The sequence below is a fragment of the Mytilinidion resinicola genome (assembly GCF_010093595.1).
Source record: "Mytilinidion resinicola strain CBS 304.34 unplaced genomic scaffold BDZ99scaffold_8, whole genome shotgun sequence".
Taxonomy (NCBI): Eukaryota; Fungi; Ascomycota; class Dothideomycetes; order Mytilinidiales; family Mytilinidiaceae; genus Mytilinidion; species Mytilinidion resinicola.
This window is the reverse complement of record NW_022985444.1, coordinates 866,429-882,101: the sequence shown is the minus strand read 5'-3', so window position 1 is coordinate 882,101 and position 15,673 is coordinate 866,429. Positions and strand designations below refer to the sequence as shown.

The 15,673-nt window shown below is 49.9% G+C and overlaps 6 protein-coding genes across 6 annotated transcripts; 3 read left to right on the top strand and 3 right to left on the bottom strand.

The window, feature by feature from the left end:
- The first annotated feature begins 133 nt into the window (after window positions 1-133).
- On the top strand, window positions 134-1,490 carry BDZ99DRAFT_441476 (putative oxidoreductase ucpA). The gene is made up of 2 exons (XM_033717769.1): window positions 134-1,023; window positions 1,219-1,490. The coding sequence occupies exons 1-2, from the start codon at window positions 306-308 to the stop codon at window positions 1,389-1,391; spliced, it is 891 nt and encodes a 296-aa protein (XP_033577834.1). The 5' UTR covers window positions 134-305; the 3' UTR covers window positions 1,392-1,490.
- A 507-nt stretch (window positions 1,491-1,997) lies between these two features.
- BDZ99DRAFT_508303 (uncharacterized protein) lies at window positions 1,998-3,532 on the top strand (the record flags this gene model as incomplete). Its single annotated transcript, XM_033724315.1, has 3 exons — window positions 1,998-2,414; window positions 2,466-3,022; window positions 3,084-3,532. The coding sequence occupies 3 exons, from the start codon at window positions 1,998-2,000 to the stop codon at window positions 3,367-3,369; spliced, it is 1,260 nt and encodes a 419-aa protein (XP_033577833.1). The 3' UTR covers window positions 3,370-3,532.
- An 80-nt stretch (window positions 3,533-3,612) lies between these two features.
- BDZ99DRAFT_570167 (ankyrin) lies at window positions 3,613-5,565 on the bottom strand (the record flags this gene model as incomplete). The annotated part of the gene is made up of 2 exons (XM_033727960.1): window positions 3,613-4,978; window positions 5,047-5,565. The coding sequence occupies 2 exons, from the start codon at window positions 5,563-5,565 to the stop codon at window positions 3,764-3,766; spliced, it is 1,734 nt and encodes a 577-aa protein (XP_033577832.1). The 3' UTR covers window positions 3,613-3,763.
- A 246-nt stretch (window positions 5,566-5,811) lies between these two features.
- Window positions 5,812-7,557, bottom strand: BDZ99DRAFT_462170 (FAD dependent oxidoreductase). The gene is made up of 3 exons (XM_033719785.1): window positions 7,480-7,557; window positions 7,237-7,430; window positions 5,812-7,188 (listed from the first exon to the last, which is right to left on the bottom strand). The coding sequence occupies exons 1-3, from the start codon at window positions 7,517-7,519 to the stop codon at window positions 6,220-6,222; spliced, it is 1,203 nt and encodes a 400-aa protein (XP_033577831.1). The 5' UTR covers window positions 7,520-7,557; the 3' UTR covers window positions 5,812-6,219.
- A 134-nt stretch (window positions 7,558-7,691) lies between these two features.
- Window positions 7,692-8,952, bottom strand: BDZ99DRAFT_570165 (uncharacterized protein). Its single transcript, XM_033727959.1, has 3 exons — window positions 8,746-8,952; window positions 8,647-8,695; window positions 7,692-8,580 (listed from the first exon to the last, which is right to left on the bottom strand). Exons 1-3 carry the CDS (start codon window positions 8,767-8,769, stop codon window positions 7,778-7,780), a joined length of 876 nt encoding a protein of 291 aa, XP_033577830.1. The 5' UTR covers window positions 8,770-8,952; the 3' UTR covers window positions 7,692-7,777.
- Window positions 8,953-10,209: 1,257 nt separating this feature from the next.
- BDZ99DRAFT_386436 (HET-domain-containing protein) lies at window positions 10,210-11,677 on the top strand (the record flags this gene model as incomplete). The annotated part of the gene is made up of 2 exons (XM_033715473.1): window positions 10,210-11,089; window positions 11,157-11,677. Coding segments are annotated over 2 exons (1,401 nt in total), but the record flags the coding sequence as incomplete, so codon positions are not given.
- Window positions 11,678-15,673: the final 3,996 nt, after the last annotated feature.

Sequence of the window (15,673 nt, the reverse complement as noted above, 5' to 3'; positions counted from 1 at the left end):
TATAAAGCTGATATAAGATATAATTTCGAATAACAACGCTAATCTGATTTGCCAAAGGGGATCATATCATCGTGCAGCCGGAATAGAAGACCCTGTTACCATTAGGAAAATCGGATGCTACCCCACATCTTCTGAGCATTATTGATATCTAGTAAAAAATAAAGTCTTACAAATATTTAAAACACGTGGCTCCTGGTTGATATCAAGCCCTATAATCCTGTCATTCTCCGAAGCCCTTCAAGCCTTTCTCACAACCTCTATCACCTCCGAATAACCCATCTTCAATCGCAACCACATCAACAACAATGACTCGCAACGCTGCCTTGACCTTCACCCCAACAATCCACAAGGACATCTATCCCGCAATCAATCCAACCATACAGCCCTCTCTTTCCCACTCCGGCCGTAGCATCCTCGTCACTGGCGCCGGCCGTGGCATTGGCCGCAGTATCGCCCTTCGCTACGCCGAAGCTTCTCCCTCCACTCTCATCCTCGCCGCTCGCACCTCATCCGAGCTCGATGTCACAGAAGCCGAGATCCTGGCCTTGAACCTTACGTCCCCACCGACCATCGTCAAGCTCGTGCTGGACGTCACTGATGGAAAAGCCGTCGCCAGAGCCGCCTCAACCATCAAGAACGACATCGGCCGCCTGGACGTCCTGATCAACAACGCCGGCTACAGTCCCGAGTGGGCGCCGATCGCAGATGGGGACCCGGAAGACTACTGGCGTACATGGGAGGTCAATCTCAAGGGCGTGTATCTGGTGTTGCACGCCTTCCTCCCTTTGCTGACGGAGACGCATGAGAAAACGGGGGCGTTGGTGCACGTCCTGAATGTGTCGTCGATTGGTGCTATAGTTTGCATAGCAGGCGCGAGCGCATATGAGACTAGTAAGCTGGCGGTTGTACGGTTGACACAGTTTGTGCAGACCGAGTATGGAGCCAAGGGTGTCCTGGCGACGAGCGTGCATCCTGGCGGTGTTTTGACGGAATTGTCGAGGAACGTCAAGGAGATTCAGCCGTGTGAGTTCAGTCTCTTCTTGTTACTTTGTCGAAATCTGGGTATGCCTGGCCGGAGAAACTCTTGGCAGAGAGGAAAGTATGCGACTCACAAATCGTCCTCCAAGCTACATGGTCGCAATGTCCAGGGTTTCTTAACCGTTGTGTCTGGTGTTCTCTCTCTCGTATTGTTTGTACGTACTAAATCCTTTATTGTAGTTCTCACCGATAGTCCGAACCTCGCTGGTGGCTTCTTCGTCTGGCTCACCAGCCAGCCGCGTACCTGGCTGGGCGGCCGATTCGTCAGTGTGGCTTGGGATGTGGAGGAATTGGAATCTAAGAAAGACGAAATCGTGGAAGGGGATAAGTTGAAGGCGGACGTTCGCTTTTGAGCAGTGCTTGACTTTGTTGATGATAGCAAAAGAAACCACAGAGAAGTATTGAATCGAAGTAGTACAGAAGGATTCCATCCTGACCATATCGCACCTTACTAGGCTTTATAGTTAATACTATTCGCATAAAATGTTGTGAAGCTCCTCCCTTCATCACCTGCGGGACACAATACGAATCAATGCGTGAAAAGTAGAGAGATGTGACGCTTCAGTTCATCGATACCTATGACCTAGTAAGGCATGAACTCATGGCCTCCCATCCTAATTTTTCTCAGCCGATACATTCTGCGAACCTGTGACTTGCGTGGACCTAGCGTTCCCATACGTAATGAACGACCGGAGATAGATACTCGAAGTAGAATGTGGCGAGAAGAGACAGCTGTCGGACTTGTCGGACACTGTCGGGTGCTAAGCTTAAAGCGGTATAAAACTGGTACATATATACGGAACCCTTGTATACTCTTAGCATATCATTCATAGATATAAGACAAGCGATTGTCCATCTAGAATACAAATTTATCGAGTACAGAATTACAAGAAGCACCTACTCACCTACAAGAGTTTAGAATCCCTCAATATCAACCACATCCAACCCATTTCCCCACAATGGCACCCCCCAACTTCATCCTCTCCAACGTCCGCATCTTCACCGGCACCTCCACCATCGAATCCGGCCACATCACCATCAAAAACGGCCTCATCGCCACCGTATCCGCTGGTGCACCACCAGCCGACACTGATATCCCCATCCTCTCCAAGCCCGGCCACACCGTCGTCCCCGGCTTGATCGACGCCCACATGCACGCCGACAAGGGCCAGGCGCTCGCACTGACACAGTCCCTCGCGTTCGGCGTCACCACCGTCATGGACATGCACAACGAGACGGTCAACGTGCACAAGCTGAAGAAGCTCGCGTCGGACAAAAAGGACGAGGCTGCCGATTTCAAGGCTGCCGGCGTGGCGGCGACGATTGATGGCGGGTGGCCGATGCCTGTGGTGATGGCGCATGATAAGAGCGAGGAGGTGAGGCTGATGATTCCACTCCGGATGCAGAACTGACCTCCAATCCTGCAGACGGCCGCCGAAATCGCAACTTGGCCTAAACTTGCCTCTGTCGCTGAAGCCGAAGCCTACGTCGCTCGTAACCTGTCGCCCGCCGGTGGCGCGGACTATATCAAGCTGATGCACGAGTCCGGCGCAGCTCTAGGACAGGCTTTCCCCAAGCCGTCCCTCGACATCCAGAAAGCCGTCATCGCCGCAACCCACGCAGCCGGTCACGTCGCCGTAGCGCACTGCCTCGCGCGCGCCGACACGCTGGAGGTCCTGTCGCTAGGGGTTAATGGGTTAGCGCACACCTTCATCGACGAGCCCGTCAGTCAGGCAATCGTGGACGCGTACAAGAATACAGGTGCGTGGTGCAGCCCGACGCTGGCGCTGTTGGGGAGCTTTACGAAGGAGGGTGCGGCGGTGGCGGAGCGATTTGCGAATGACGAGCGGGTGAAGGGGAAGCTGACGGAGAAGGGGCATGCGACTCTGTGCAGATGCATGGGGTTTTCGAGGGAGGGGGCCACGGTGGAGAATGCTTATGGGACGGTGCGGAGGTTGAAAGCTGAGGGAGTGCCGATTATTGTGTAAGTGGTGGATGGATGAGGACTGGTCGAGGTATGGGGGATGGTGCTGACGCTTTCTTAGGGGCTCTGACTCGGCTGGACCGGGGCTGGGCACGGCATGGGGTGCGACGTTCCATCACGAGCTGTATCTGCTTGTTAAGGAGTGCGGCTTCTCGCCCGAGGAGGCTCTCCACGCTGGAACAGCATTGACCGCTAAGCTCTTCGGTTGGAAGGATCGAGGAGAGATTGCGGAAGGACTCAAGGCCGATCTTGTTCTGATGGAAGGAAATCCGTTGGACGATATCAATGCTACCCTCAACATTAGGAGTGTCTGGCGCGACGGCATTCAGGCCAAAGAGTTTCATTAGGCAGGTTGGAAATGATGTACGTACGTACAGGCATCTACCGCTGCCGGAAATGGCTCGGCGAGACTTGTCAAAATGGTAATTTCTGATTGTTGACGATGAGTCAAAGCGCTTCAGGCGGCGTTAGATTAGTATCAGCGAATTAATTTGCTACCACTGTAGCACCAGAAGGGGCATCATTAGCTCGTCCAATCAAAATGGGGTATACATGGAAACGTGTTTGCTCAACCATCGGAGGACGTGATACACCTTTAGAAGAAAATTTGATTGAAAGCTTGAGGATTTGACTAATGCAAGCAAATTCATGAGAGAGTTGAGAAAGTAGCATTGAGACGGGTAAACCTCGAAGCTTCGAGTGAAGCAACTAACCATATGAGCGCTATCAGTACCTTGACGCTCAATGAACACTGTTATTTGCAGCCCAACTGATGTCGTAACGCATACTGAACTCTGAGGTGTCCTTCATCCACCATTGGTTCTGGCGGTCGATATCCCATTCTTCGGGTGACCAGTTCATCCAGTCCTGCTCACCAATTTGATCTTCGATACCTTTCGCGTACCAGTCTCTCAACTGCTTCCGAAATACCATACCTTTCCACCCTCCTCTATCTGGGAATCGATCCAGGGCGTCCTTGATGTTGAGAAGAGCTTTCCAAAGGAACTTGAAAGAAATACTCAGTTGATGATGAGAGCCGAGGGATCTTGATTCAACATGCTCGCGCCTCAAGGCATGAGAGTGAGCCTCCTGTGCGGGAATGAGATTTAAGTCGTGAGACTCAAGTGCATAGTCAGTGAAGAACCGGATCCTATTAGCTCGGCGAAGGTCATATGAATAGTCGAGATCATCTCGATGCTCCCAAGGATTGTCGCCTAGAAGGTCGAGAGTGCCATGGTCGATCTTCATACCATAAACGCCGCCATAGCCCAGATGGTATTCTGCTAGACCCATCAGGCCGTTGCCCTTGCATTCTGCCCACACGTTTGCGCCGGCTTTGGTGAGCAGTCGGGCGTAATGAAGCCGGCCATATTTGATTGCTACTTGCAATGCTGTGTAGCCGTGTCTGTTGCATTCGTCGATGTTTGGTGTGACTGAAATGACTTTCTTCAAGATGGATACTTGTTCCTCATACATTGAAACTTTGTCAATGAAGCGATCGCCTGAGTAGTCCCTTGTAGTAACGTCTGCGCCGTAGTCAAGGAGATGGTGTGCTTTCACAAGTCGATCTTGCGAACCGTTGAGGAGGTAGATCAGAGGTGGGTGCCTTCCAGAATGGCAGCAGTTCGGATCGGCACCGAGTTTTAAGAGTTCTCGAACTACTCCAGGGGAAGATTCGGCATCATAACAGGCTTTGAAGATCACTGACATGGGCGCGAACCAGGAGAGCGCTGGAGTCTTCCAATGGATGTCTGCTCCCGCATCGACAAGAAGTTTGAGCATGCGAGCATTTTTGGCTCTGAAAGTGAATGGTTGATGATCGTAGTCACCTCCCACGTCTGGTGGGTATGCCGATAGGCCATAAGGATCATCGTAAAACACGTCTTCGGCTTCTTGTAGACCAGAGAAGAGCGAGAAGCCCATGGGATGAGCCCCAAGATCTAGCAGGCATTTCACCTCAAACGATTTCTTTAGTTTTTCTGCTTGACTTCTGCTATTACGTATGATCAATGGCGAACACTTACGACTTCGAGCTCGGCCTCAGTCGAAGCCCATCGGCGCTCACACGATGGTAGATGCTCGCGGGATTCGGAGGACTGAAAGGTATACTGGGGCACTAGTGACAAGTAGACTCCAAGAATTTTCGTCGACCACTCGGGCTTCATGCAGATGGGACCATAGTCGGACAGGTATCGCAGTAGCCTAGTGAGAATTTCCGAAGAGCCAAACTCAAGTGTATGCCCTAGAAGACGCCAATCGCCATTATCCTTGATCCCGCTGATGCCATGACGGAGAAGATAATCCACATGGTGTACACGTTTCAGACGGACTGCCGAAAATATAGTTGTGCGTTCCTCATCAGTCCATCTAGGTTTGTCTTCGGCATTCTCCGTGGGTTGCCAGGATAGCGCACGCTTGTGGAGTTCGTTTTGAAGGCGCGCACGGAGCAAGGGGTGTGTTTCGATGAGATTCTTGAGGTCCTTGTCTGTGCAGCGGTTTCCGATCTCCAGGTGAAGCTCCGCAGGAAGTGCTAGGAGCGCCATCGTGGCGATTGAAGTGAGGTTCTCGTGGAAGGAAGAGAGTGAGGTTGAGAGCTGTGTTGATGGTGGCATTGCCAAGAGGCTTAGCGCTGGGGCCTTCGAAATGTGGGGCTGGGACTCGAGAGTGAATGCAGCGCTATTCTATGACGCAAGTCTGTACTCTTTCTTAAAACCTCTTCCTGCTTCCTCTTAACATGCGGATCTACCCCAGACGATGGCAAGATAGGTCAATCCAAAGCATGCAGATTCGTTCCGGTTTGCGCTGCTTGGGATTGTACATCTTTTCTGAACTCTTCTTGATGCGCCGCAGTACCTCGGATAGTGGCAAGCAAGAGCGCGCAGCCTTTCGCCCAGGTACTATAACACTATGAAATCGCCGATCGGCCAAGACGTACGAGCAGCAACCCACGAGATTTACCAATTAATCATGTGTAGACTCCTCGGGATGATCGTTTCACAAACTCTTGGGCTAGGGAAAGACGAGTAGAAATCGAGCCTACTTTCCTCCAGTTTGAACATCACATGATGTGCCCATTCAACACCCTCCTCGACTACGCTTGACTTACGTTCATGCTTCAGATGTACCTCACTTACCACATGTAGGAGTCTCACGAATTTTACAAGGAGTCATTTTGCCTATTACCCTGCTCCAATGCCTTACATGTGGAGCTTAGGGTCCAGACTCTTCAAATTCGCACTCCTTACCTCCCCCTCCCACACCAACTCAGCCAGCGCACATCCCGTCCCCGGCGCATTCTGAATTCCCCAACAAGTATGCCCCGTGCCGATCAACAAACCTTTGACGCTCGTTTCCCCGATTAATGGCCCATCCCCACTCGTCACATGCGGTAGATAACATGCCTGCCTCGCAGTAACCTCACCATCTCTGAGCTCATCGCTGATCGCGCTGACTTGGTCAACCACGTCTTTACATCGCGCGTCATCAATCTCCACAACATCAGTAGAGGGCGGGAGTGGGACTGTCATGTCGCCCGGCCCGCAGGCATATACCTCGTTGTTCGGCCGGGCGTAGATTTCAGGGGAGACGGTCCGCTGCTTATCTAGTGTTATACTCGTAAACAACGCATAAGCCGAGACAGGGCGGGAGGGACGAATTGTAACACTATGCGCCCTCACACTCTCAATCGGTGTCTCGGGCCAGACCGTGCTTGACCATGGGCCAGCGGTGAGAATGACAGTATCTGCGGGCAACGTGCGGGTGGATCCATCCTCTTTAGCCGCATAGGTTACAGAAGTAACAGCAGAATCGTCAGCTGTAAGGTCAATCTTTTTTGCAGACCCGTAAATGATCTCAACGCCTTTCTCTCCAGCGAGCTCGGCCATAGAAGTCGTAAACTGATATGGGTGCACTTGAGCAGTGGTAGAGGGGTCGCCCATGGAATCATACGCGCGAACGCTTTCGGGGTCTACCCAATCTAGGTCTTTAGGGATGCCGGCAGACTTCAGAAGGTCGAAAGCCTTTTGGGACCGCTTTTTCAAGGAGACAGACTCCTTGTCTTTAGTCTTGGCACTGGAGTTGGTATTTGGGCGGGCTTTGGCGTCTAGCTGTCCGCAGTAAACAGCGCGGTATCCCCATCTTTCAGCCCCTCCGTGCTTGTCTGCGAGCTATGTTTCGTCAGGCAATGCCCCGTGGCGAATGTGTTGGCGACCCACCTCTTCATGTAGCCGGTAGCTGAGCGGAACGATGCAGCTTGGATATGCCCATAGCGCCAGAAGGCCTCCTGCTTTCCCGGAAGCCCCTCCAGCTATCTTCGTGGCTTCGAGAAGGGTGATGGTGTGGGTAGCGGGATTGAATTTTGGGTGATGGGAGAGGAAGTAGGCTGTGGTTGATCCAATGATACCGCCGCCTAGACATTTGGTCAGCAATGGAGGGCGAACGTGAGGTGTGAGGGCAACCTATTATTACGATGTTCTTCCTCTCGGTTTGAGACGCCATTTTGAGCATTGATGGGACGAGGAGCATTTACAGAAGACCTGAGGAGCAGAGGTGGCGTTAAAAGTGTCAAGCTTCACTATCGATATCTAGCCGCAGATCGATCGACGCCACGTAAATTCTCTCCTTGGCATAGCGACGTCATAGCATGTATGTATGTTGATTGAGATGTAATACACTGAAGACCTCGAGTAACTCGAATGGAAGACCTATATGTAGAGAGAAACCCGGGAGCCATAGCTATTCAGCTCTCATGCAAGCCTAGTCCCCACCTCCACCGTCCCCTCCTCCATAATCCCCTCCATCATCACCTCCATAGTCTCCTCCACCATCTCCACCATCGCCCGCATCTCCCATAGCCTCTCCAAGTAGCATACCACCTAGTAATCCGCCACCCGCGCCCAATGCCAAACCCCCTCCCATGCCCAGCCCACCTGGCTTTCTTCCAGGCTGCTGATAACCTTGCTGCGGGTATCCTTGCTGGTAACCCTGCTGCGGGTAACCTTGCTGCGGATAACCCCCATACCCACCCTGCTGTCCATACTGCTGCGGCAGCTTCGAATGGCTCTTCCCGAGCAACTTCCCAAGAAAGCCGCCTTTAGACTTCGTTGACGTATCAGGCACATATCCCTGCTGCTGGCCGTATCCCTGATCATACTGCTGCGACTGCTGCCCATACGCTTGCTGTCCGTAGGCCTGCTGTCCATACCCCGCTTGCTGACCTGGCTGCTGATAGAACTCATCCGCCGCGCCGCGACTACCAGGACTCGCAGCACTGCCACGCGCGCGCGCGTTCTCTTCTTCCTGCAACTGTCGCGCGAGTCTCTCGTCTTCGCTGATATCGTGCGAAGATGCACCACCGCCGCTAGCAGCGACGTAGGGGTTGTTGGAGCTCAGGCCGGTTTTCTCGCTGGTGAGGGGTTGCGCGCCGCCGTGTGCGTAGCCGGGGGGCGGGCCGGGGGGAGCGCCGCCGTCGTGATCAGAGGGATAGACGGGCTCGGTGGGCTTGTCCCATTGGGATTGTTTGGTGTAGATGTTCACGAAGAACCATTCTTTGTATTCGTCTGTTGGGGGTTAGTAGACCGCGATGTAGTGTTGCGGGAAGAGGCAGAATAGATGAGGAGTCGTACTATTCCAGACGGCTTTATAGCCCTCGGGGACTTTGGGGGGTGGCGGACCCTACGGAGGTTAGAGAGGGTTGCGCATAGGTGTAGACACGAGGTAGATACCGATGGGGGCGCGAAGTCTGCCATTGCTTCCACAAGTGCTTGTGCACGAACAGATATGTCTGGATCGAAGTTGGGTGCTGTAGGAGGTTGATTCGAGGTATCTCGAACGAACAGGGAAGAGGAAGCAGAGATGGTGGGGTGGTAGGGTTAAATCTGACAGCTGAAAGCCGCGTAAACCGGCGCTCCGGAGGACTAGAATACGCCATGTGCCATGGTCGATGGAATGACGCCAGCGGTCGACGCGCATTCCGGGCCTAGTTCTGTGGCTGTGCAGCTTTATGTGGCGAATGTGGACCACGTCACGTGCTCAGGCGAGCGTTCCCGCTCGGGACGCTGATTTCTACAATCGTCTCAGATGGATGCTTATTCCTACAGTCGTGTCGAATATACCGAATTAGGAATATATAGATGTATAGTACAAGCGTAGTGACTGGTTTTATGGAAAGATAAGATAGACGAGGCCTTCTCTCGTGCGGCTGAGATGCAATCCCATGTCTGCCTACCTCTCACAAACCACAACCTTGTTAGAACGTATCGAGCGGCGTCTTCTCTTCTTTCTCAAATCAACGATAAAAGGTTTCACATCCGTCTTTGCCCTGCAACGTCTCCCGATACTATTCGGTTTGTCTTTGAAAAGTTTGAAGTCGATACGATGAATGCCGCCTTGTGCCACCGTTGTCGAGCCATCTTTGATTGGACAGGGCTCACAATCTTCAACGAAATGAGAGCAACAACGGCACATGATTTATCTCACGAATATCAAAAGCCCATGAGCCTCGAGGAAAAGAGGCAGACGATCTCGAAATGGATGACGTCTACGATCTGGAGTCCCTTCGCAACAGGTTGAGTGAGCTGAGCCAGGATATCTTGGAGTATAACGCAAGAGACGATCTGCCTCACCAACCAAATTCGAAATCTGGGAAAGGGCCGAAATGGGAACTTGACAATAAGGATTACTACGTACACTTCGGAAGGTGGAAGGCTCGATACGTCCAAGACTCACAACACTGTCGGTTATGTCGCCTGATGAAGGTCCTGATCGAGAGAAATGAGGCAGTACTCCGGGATCCGATCTCAAAAGTGAGTGTCGGCATGGAAATTGACAGCTTCACCCTCAAACCCAGGCTCATTGAATTGGTACTCGAAGGGTATGATTCTGGTGTCGCTGCCTGCAAAACGGTAAACCTTTTGTCTCGTGAAGGTGAGTGCTACTGTAATAAAGTCTAACAAATTTCCCCTTTTTTGACTCCTAGATGAGATTGTACTCACATATTGAATAGACGCCGAGCTGCAGCTTATCGTCAATCCTCCGGCGGCCGATTCATCGTCAGCGGACGTCTGGAATGCAATTACGAGTTCTCTAGTGACTTGCTTGAGTCAGCATACGAGATACCGGGAGGATACCAATAGAAACTGGCTTCCTACTCGCTTGATTGAAATTAGCCCTACTTGTCTCACCACCATGTCCGTCTCATAATATCCTCAGAGCAGACACCACGACCATTGAATTACCTTGCGCTCAGCCACGTTTGGGGAAAGTCACAATTCACCAAACTGACAACCTTAAATATTCAAGATCTTCAGAAGAGGATATCTCCTCTAGATCTTTCAAGGACGTTCCTAGACGCTATTACAGTCGCACGACGACTCGGTGTACGATACCTCTGGATTGACTCCCTGTGCATCCTTCAAGACAGTCCGGAAGACTGGCGAATCGAGTCATCCATGATGCACGAAGTGTACAAGAACAGTCTGTGTGTAATAGCTGCGTCCGAAGCCAGCGAACCCCACCAGGGCCTCTTCAAGACCAGAGATACCCTCGAGTTCACACCCTTCAAAGTCTGTTTCACGCCAGAGGACCAACCAAAAGACTATTATTGCTTACTTGACTGGTGGAAGGATATGCGTAAGACGAGTCCATTGAGCAAGCGAGGTTGGGTGGTTCAAGAGCGGCTATTAAGTCCACGCACGATTCACTTTGCGACCCCAATGTTCTGGGAATGTCGTGAGCTTGTAGCCTGCGAGGCATACCCACATGGCTTGAACGGGCCCCGCGACCGTAGGACAAATAAAGTTTGGTCGAAGCTACCTTTTTCGCGATGGAAAGACCCTTTAAATCTTTGGGATCACACTGTTTTGACTTACACCAAAGGCTTCTTGACCAGACCAGAGGACAAACTCATTGCTATATCCGGCATCGCTAGATTGTTTCAGTCTCTGTTCCAAGACAGGTATATCGCTGGACTTTGGAGCAAAGAGCTTCTCCGCGGGCTTCTATGGTCAGTTGGCAAACATGATCTCGGTGAGGATAAGAAAGATACAACCCGTGCTAAAATATACCGAGGTAAATACTCTAAGATCTCGGTGTAACCTCTCTAAGATTACATCTGACTCTGCAATGTGCATTGTAGCGCCGTCATGGTCATGGGCTTCGATCGATGGCGAAGTAACCACCGGCCCATGGCTCTTCACAGTTACTAAACATCTAGTAGATGTTTTGACGACGCACATATTGCCCTTGGCTGATGATGAATTGGGCCAAATATCATATGGTCACATCGATCTCGCAGGAAAGCTGTTTAAGCTTCCTGAATTTGATGGGGTCCTGGAGAATGTGCGGGTCGACGATGACGATTATGACCCGTGGTCCTTTGGGTTGGACGATTGGAGCGATTTGCCATCCCAGATGGACATAACATATTTCCTTCCCATTGCAGAAGTACGGGACGACGTACGGAGAATCAACCTAAATTTCCACGGGCTCCTGCTTCAGCACCACTCGGCAAATTCAGGAGAACTTACTTCTTACCACAGAATTGGGTTCGCACGCGTCGATCATAACGGGAGCATAGCTGGGACTAAAAGCATCCTACGTGACTGGACTGAGCCTCCCTGGCCTATTCACGAGTTAGGAACGGTTAGGCTTGTATGATTTCAGTTTCAACTCCCCTTTTCATCGCTCTAGATGGAGTGCTGGTATTGTGCTCAACACTTCCGCACAGCTGCCAACGGTGACAAGGTGTTGAAGCACCCTCGGACATATCACGTGATCGCTAGACTTCAGCGAAATCAAGGGGGGATTTGAAGAACAGGCGCATGTGCATGCTCTTCTAAAAACAAGTCCCAGACGAATGGTAGGTAAGGAGGGCTAGAAACACTGAGTCGGGTTCGTGTACCGTTAGGTTTGACGAACCGCGTAAGGCACCACTCTATACATAGCACGATTGTCCTATTCCAGCAGCATCGGTTCCGATCCGGGGTCCTCCTTTCGCAAAAGTCACACATCATCAGCCAAACGCCAATCTAAGATTCCTCGCGCGCAATCAAGTGCTCGGATCTCGCGTTTCTTGGCTGTCCCTTCCATGAAAGCTAGCACAATCAGAGGTCCCCTTGATTCGCCAACCAGAATGCACAGGTGCCATCCGCCCTATTCACTGTCTTCCTAACCCACGCATCATGGTCTGTTACTAGCTACTAGTAGCTGCGAGAACATCGCAGCCAGTGAGTGATTCACCATCGCCTCGAAACTCCGACTTATAACGTTCCAGCTTTGGCACGGGGCTTTCTACTCCCTACCCTCAACAACAAACACCACTCCCACCTCTCTATTTCTCTCAGTTTCTCAAGCAATCCTCGTCATCACCACCTCTCTGCAGGCTTTCCGCTCACTTTTTGCCATCTTTCGATCTCCACCTCCGATCTCGGCTGCGGAAATGTCACTCCTTTCGCTTCCTATGGAGCTCCATTTAGAGATCGCCGAGTACTGCACAGATAGAGATCTGAAGCAGCTCGCCGGAACTCATACTCATTCGTTACTCAATGCGCGGCTTCAAGATGAGCTCCACAAGCGTGCTCTCTCATGGAAGCCTGAGAACGCCGCGGAGATAGAGAAGACAGACGGAGAACACAAATCTGTTTACGAAGGGGGACTCTTCGACTGGTCAACTTTGGCATGGGCCATCTGGTGCGGCCGTATCCACCTTGTTGAATATCTCCTACGTCACAACATTAGTGGCATCAATGAAGATGGCAGCTGGCCCTTGATGGGTTGGGCAGTAACGCGAGAGCGTCTGAATACTCCCATAGAGATAATTAACAAGCTGCTACAACACGGCATCGATCTGGGAAGTACGCGAAACACGGAGCCGAAGCAGACGACGGATATTCTGCATTTGTTTCTAGGTTAACGTAGGTGGCAAGCGAGTCGCGCAGGCAAGCGAGTCGCGCACTCTTCAACTTTTTTGCAACGCGACAACTTATAACTCAACAACGCATAGAAATACTAGTAGTATAGTAGCTCTGCAGGACTAGATAGTATCTAGAGTACGTTTCTCACACGTTCGTGAGTTATGCCCAGGCTGTCTACAAAGCTTACAGCGCGCTGAGGCCTGCCGGCTGACACCTGATTGCGCGTTGCCTTGACGCGTTTCACTCTCTAGCTGCTGCTCAACGTCCCTTTGAGCAATAATATCCTCTCCTTCTGCCTTTGTTAAGGTGCCTTGCTTCTGGATCTGTTTCCTTTTACGTTGTTTACGCCTTGTAGCGGCCTTATTTGCCTTCCTAAGTCTAGAGACGCGATTACGCAGCAACACTAGCTTATAGCCTATTACCTTAGCGCCCCTTTAAAGCTGATTAAGTGACTGGATAATTAATATAGGAGAAGAATTCTAATACTTCTATATCTAATCACAAATTAGGATTAATTAAAACCCTAGCTTACGCGCATTACTTAGTGTTTTTAATTTCTATAGGGTAATATCTATAGCAATAGTGTGGTCACGTGCCTATATCTTCACAGGTACCGTTCTACCTTACCACACTAGGGGGTTGCAGCGTAATAATAAAGGCTATAAGCTATAGCAAACAATAGTTAATATTAGGAGAAGGGTTAGTAGAGGCAGGATTAAACGCTACTAAGAAGAGAGTTCCTAAGGGTTAAGCGAGTTGCTTTGTTAGTTTAATAGGTCTTTAACTTAGGAGCTGTTCGGTCGCACCCTCGAGTTCAGAACTCGAGCGCCAAGGAACGCGATTTTAGCCTCGAGTTCTGAACTTCTGCAGTTTGAACTCGAACTCGCGGTAGTGTTCGGCGATTTCCTCTAGTTTTGTAAGAGTTTTCGCCCGCTAGTAGAGACGGCGTCGACGGCTTCAAAAAACCCTGCAAGCGTGCGCGGTAAACCCTATGTGGCCGCCAAGGCTCGAGTTGAGCTCGAGTTTAGAACTGCAGCTTTGAGTTGCAGTTCGAGTTCGAGTTCAGAACTCGAGCGAGTTCGAGTTCGTCACGTGCACCCGTAAAGCCTCATTTCTCAACACCAACGTCTGCAGATTCGTGATAATGGCACCGCCGCCACCCGCACTGCTAGTCCACCTCTTGCTGCTTTATAATGTTGCCCTTCTCCTACTCCTAACGGCGGCGCATAAGGAACCTGTGGGCGTTAGGGTACAGAACACGGATATGTTTCGAGGCGCAATGTGGACGGCCTCGCTTATACATGGCCACGAAATTAGGATGCAAAACATGGTGAGGATAAGACCCGACGTGTTTATTAAGCTGTCTGAATTCCTACAAGGAACAGGGCTTGTAAAGGACACAACGCTACTCTCTGTAGAAGAGAAGTTGCTCATCTTTTTATTAGTATTTGCGGCGAATAATTCCTATCGCCAGGTTGGCAAGTATATGCAGTATAGCTCGTCGACCATACATTCGTAAGCTGTCGAGCTGCCCTGCCAGTTTGTTAGCAAAATCTAACGTGTTAGGAAGTGTGGTTTATAAGGTTATTCCGGCCCTGCTTGAGCTCTATACTGAGCTTATAGTTCTACCCCGAAATAAGACGCCCGATGCTATCCTGGATAACCTAAAACGAGACCTAGCTTTCTATAACTGCCTCGGCGCGATTGACGGCACGCATCTGCCCGTGTCTATTCGTGGTGGTGAGAATTATTAGGCGGCGTGGAGGGGCAAGGCGCAACAACTAACGCAGAATGTATTCGCAGCTGTTAATTTTAAGTGTAATTTTGTATACGCCTTAGCAGGATAGAAGGGTACTGCTTATAATTAGCAAGTGTTTGCTGTAGTAAGGAACGCTAACTATCTATTTAAGGTGCCTCGCGGCTGTTACTATATAGCAGACGCTGGGTATAGCAATACTATTATTATGCTGGCGCTGTTCTGTAGAGTCTGCTATTACCTAAAAGAAAATAAAAGAGCAAGGTTAAAGCTAGTAAATAAAAAGGAATTATTTAACTTATAATACACCTCTCTGCGCAATACTATTAAGAGGATATTTAGTATTTTTAAATTAAGATTCCAGTACTTTAACGCACTAAGGGCGAACTTCCTGCTAAATATATAGGTTTAAGTAGTCTACTGCTATATAGCTGTTTATAACTTTATTAATTTAAACCGCCCGAGTAATTTAAATATACCTGCAGAAAAGCTAGTATATCTAGATCCTTAGAATACCCTTAAAGCTAAAGTAGAGAGCAAGTTTAGTATAAATAATAGGAAAGATTAGTTTGCAAGAATTATATAGAATTAGTATATACGGAACTGCTAGTTAAATAGGAAAAAAGTAGTAAGTAAGTTATTACTAGAGAATTAAGGTTATATATAAAATAGAGATATTCTATAATCTATCTATTTTATATAGTCTTATATAGCCTAGCCGTTTTTCTTATCCGGAAATATAAAACTAACACGTTAGCTAGGCAGCAGCCTAGGTAGTAGCGAATTTAGCGCTATGCAGCGAAAAACGCCCCTGTTTTAGATCTAAATTTATAATATATAATATAATTCTGCACTATTTAGTAGAAATTAGCCAACTTTTAACGCGTTAAAACGCGTGAATTACTAGGCAGCAGCCTTAGCAGCACTAGAAGCTTCTTCTATATTACTAGAATTATTAGAATATAGTAGTAGTTTATTATAGAT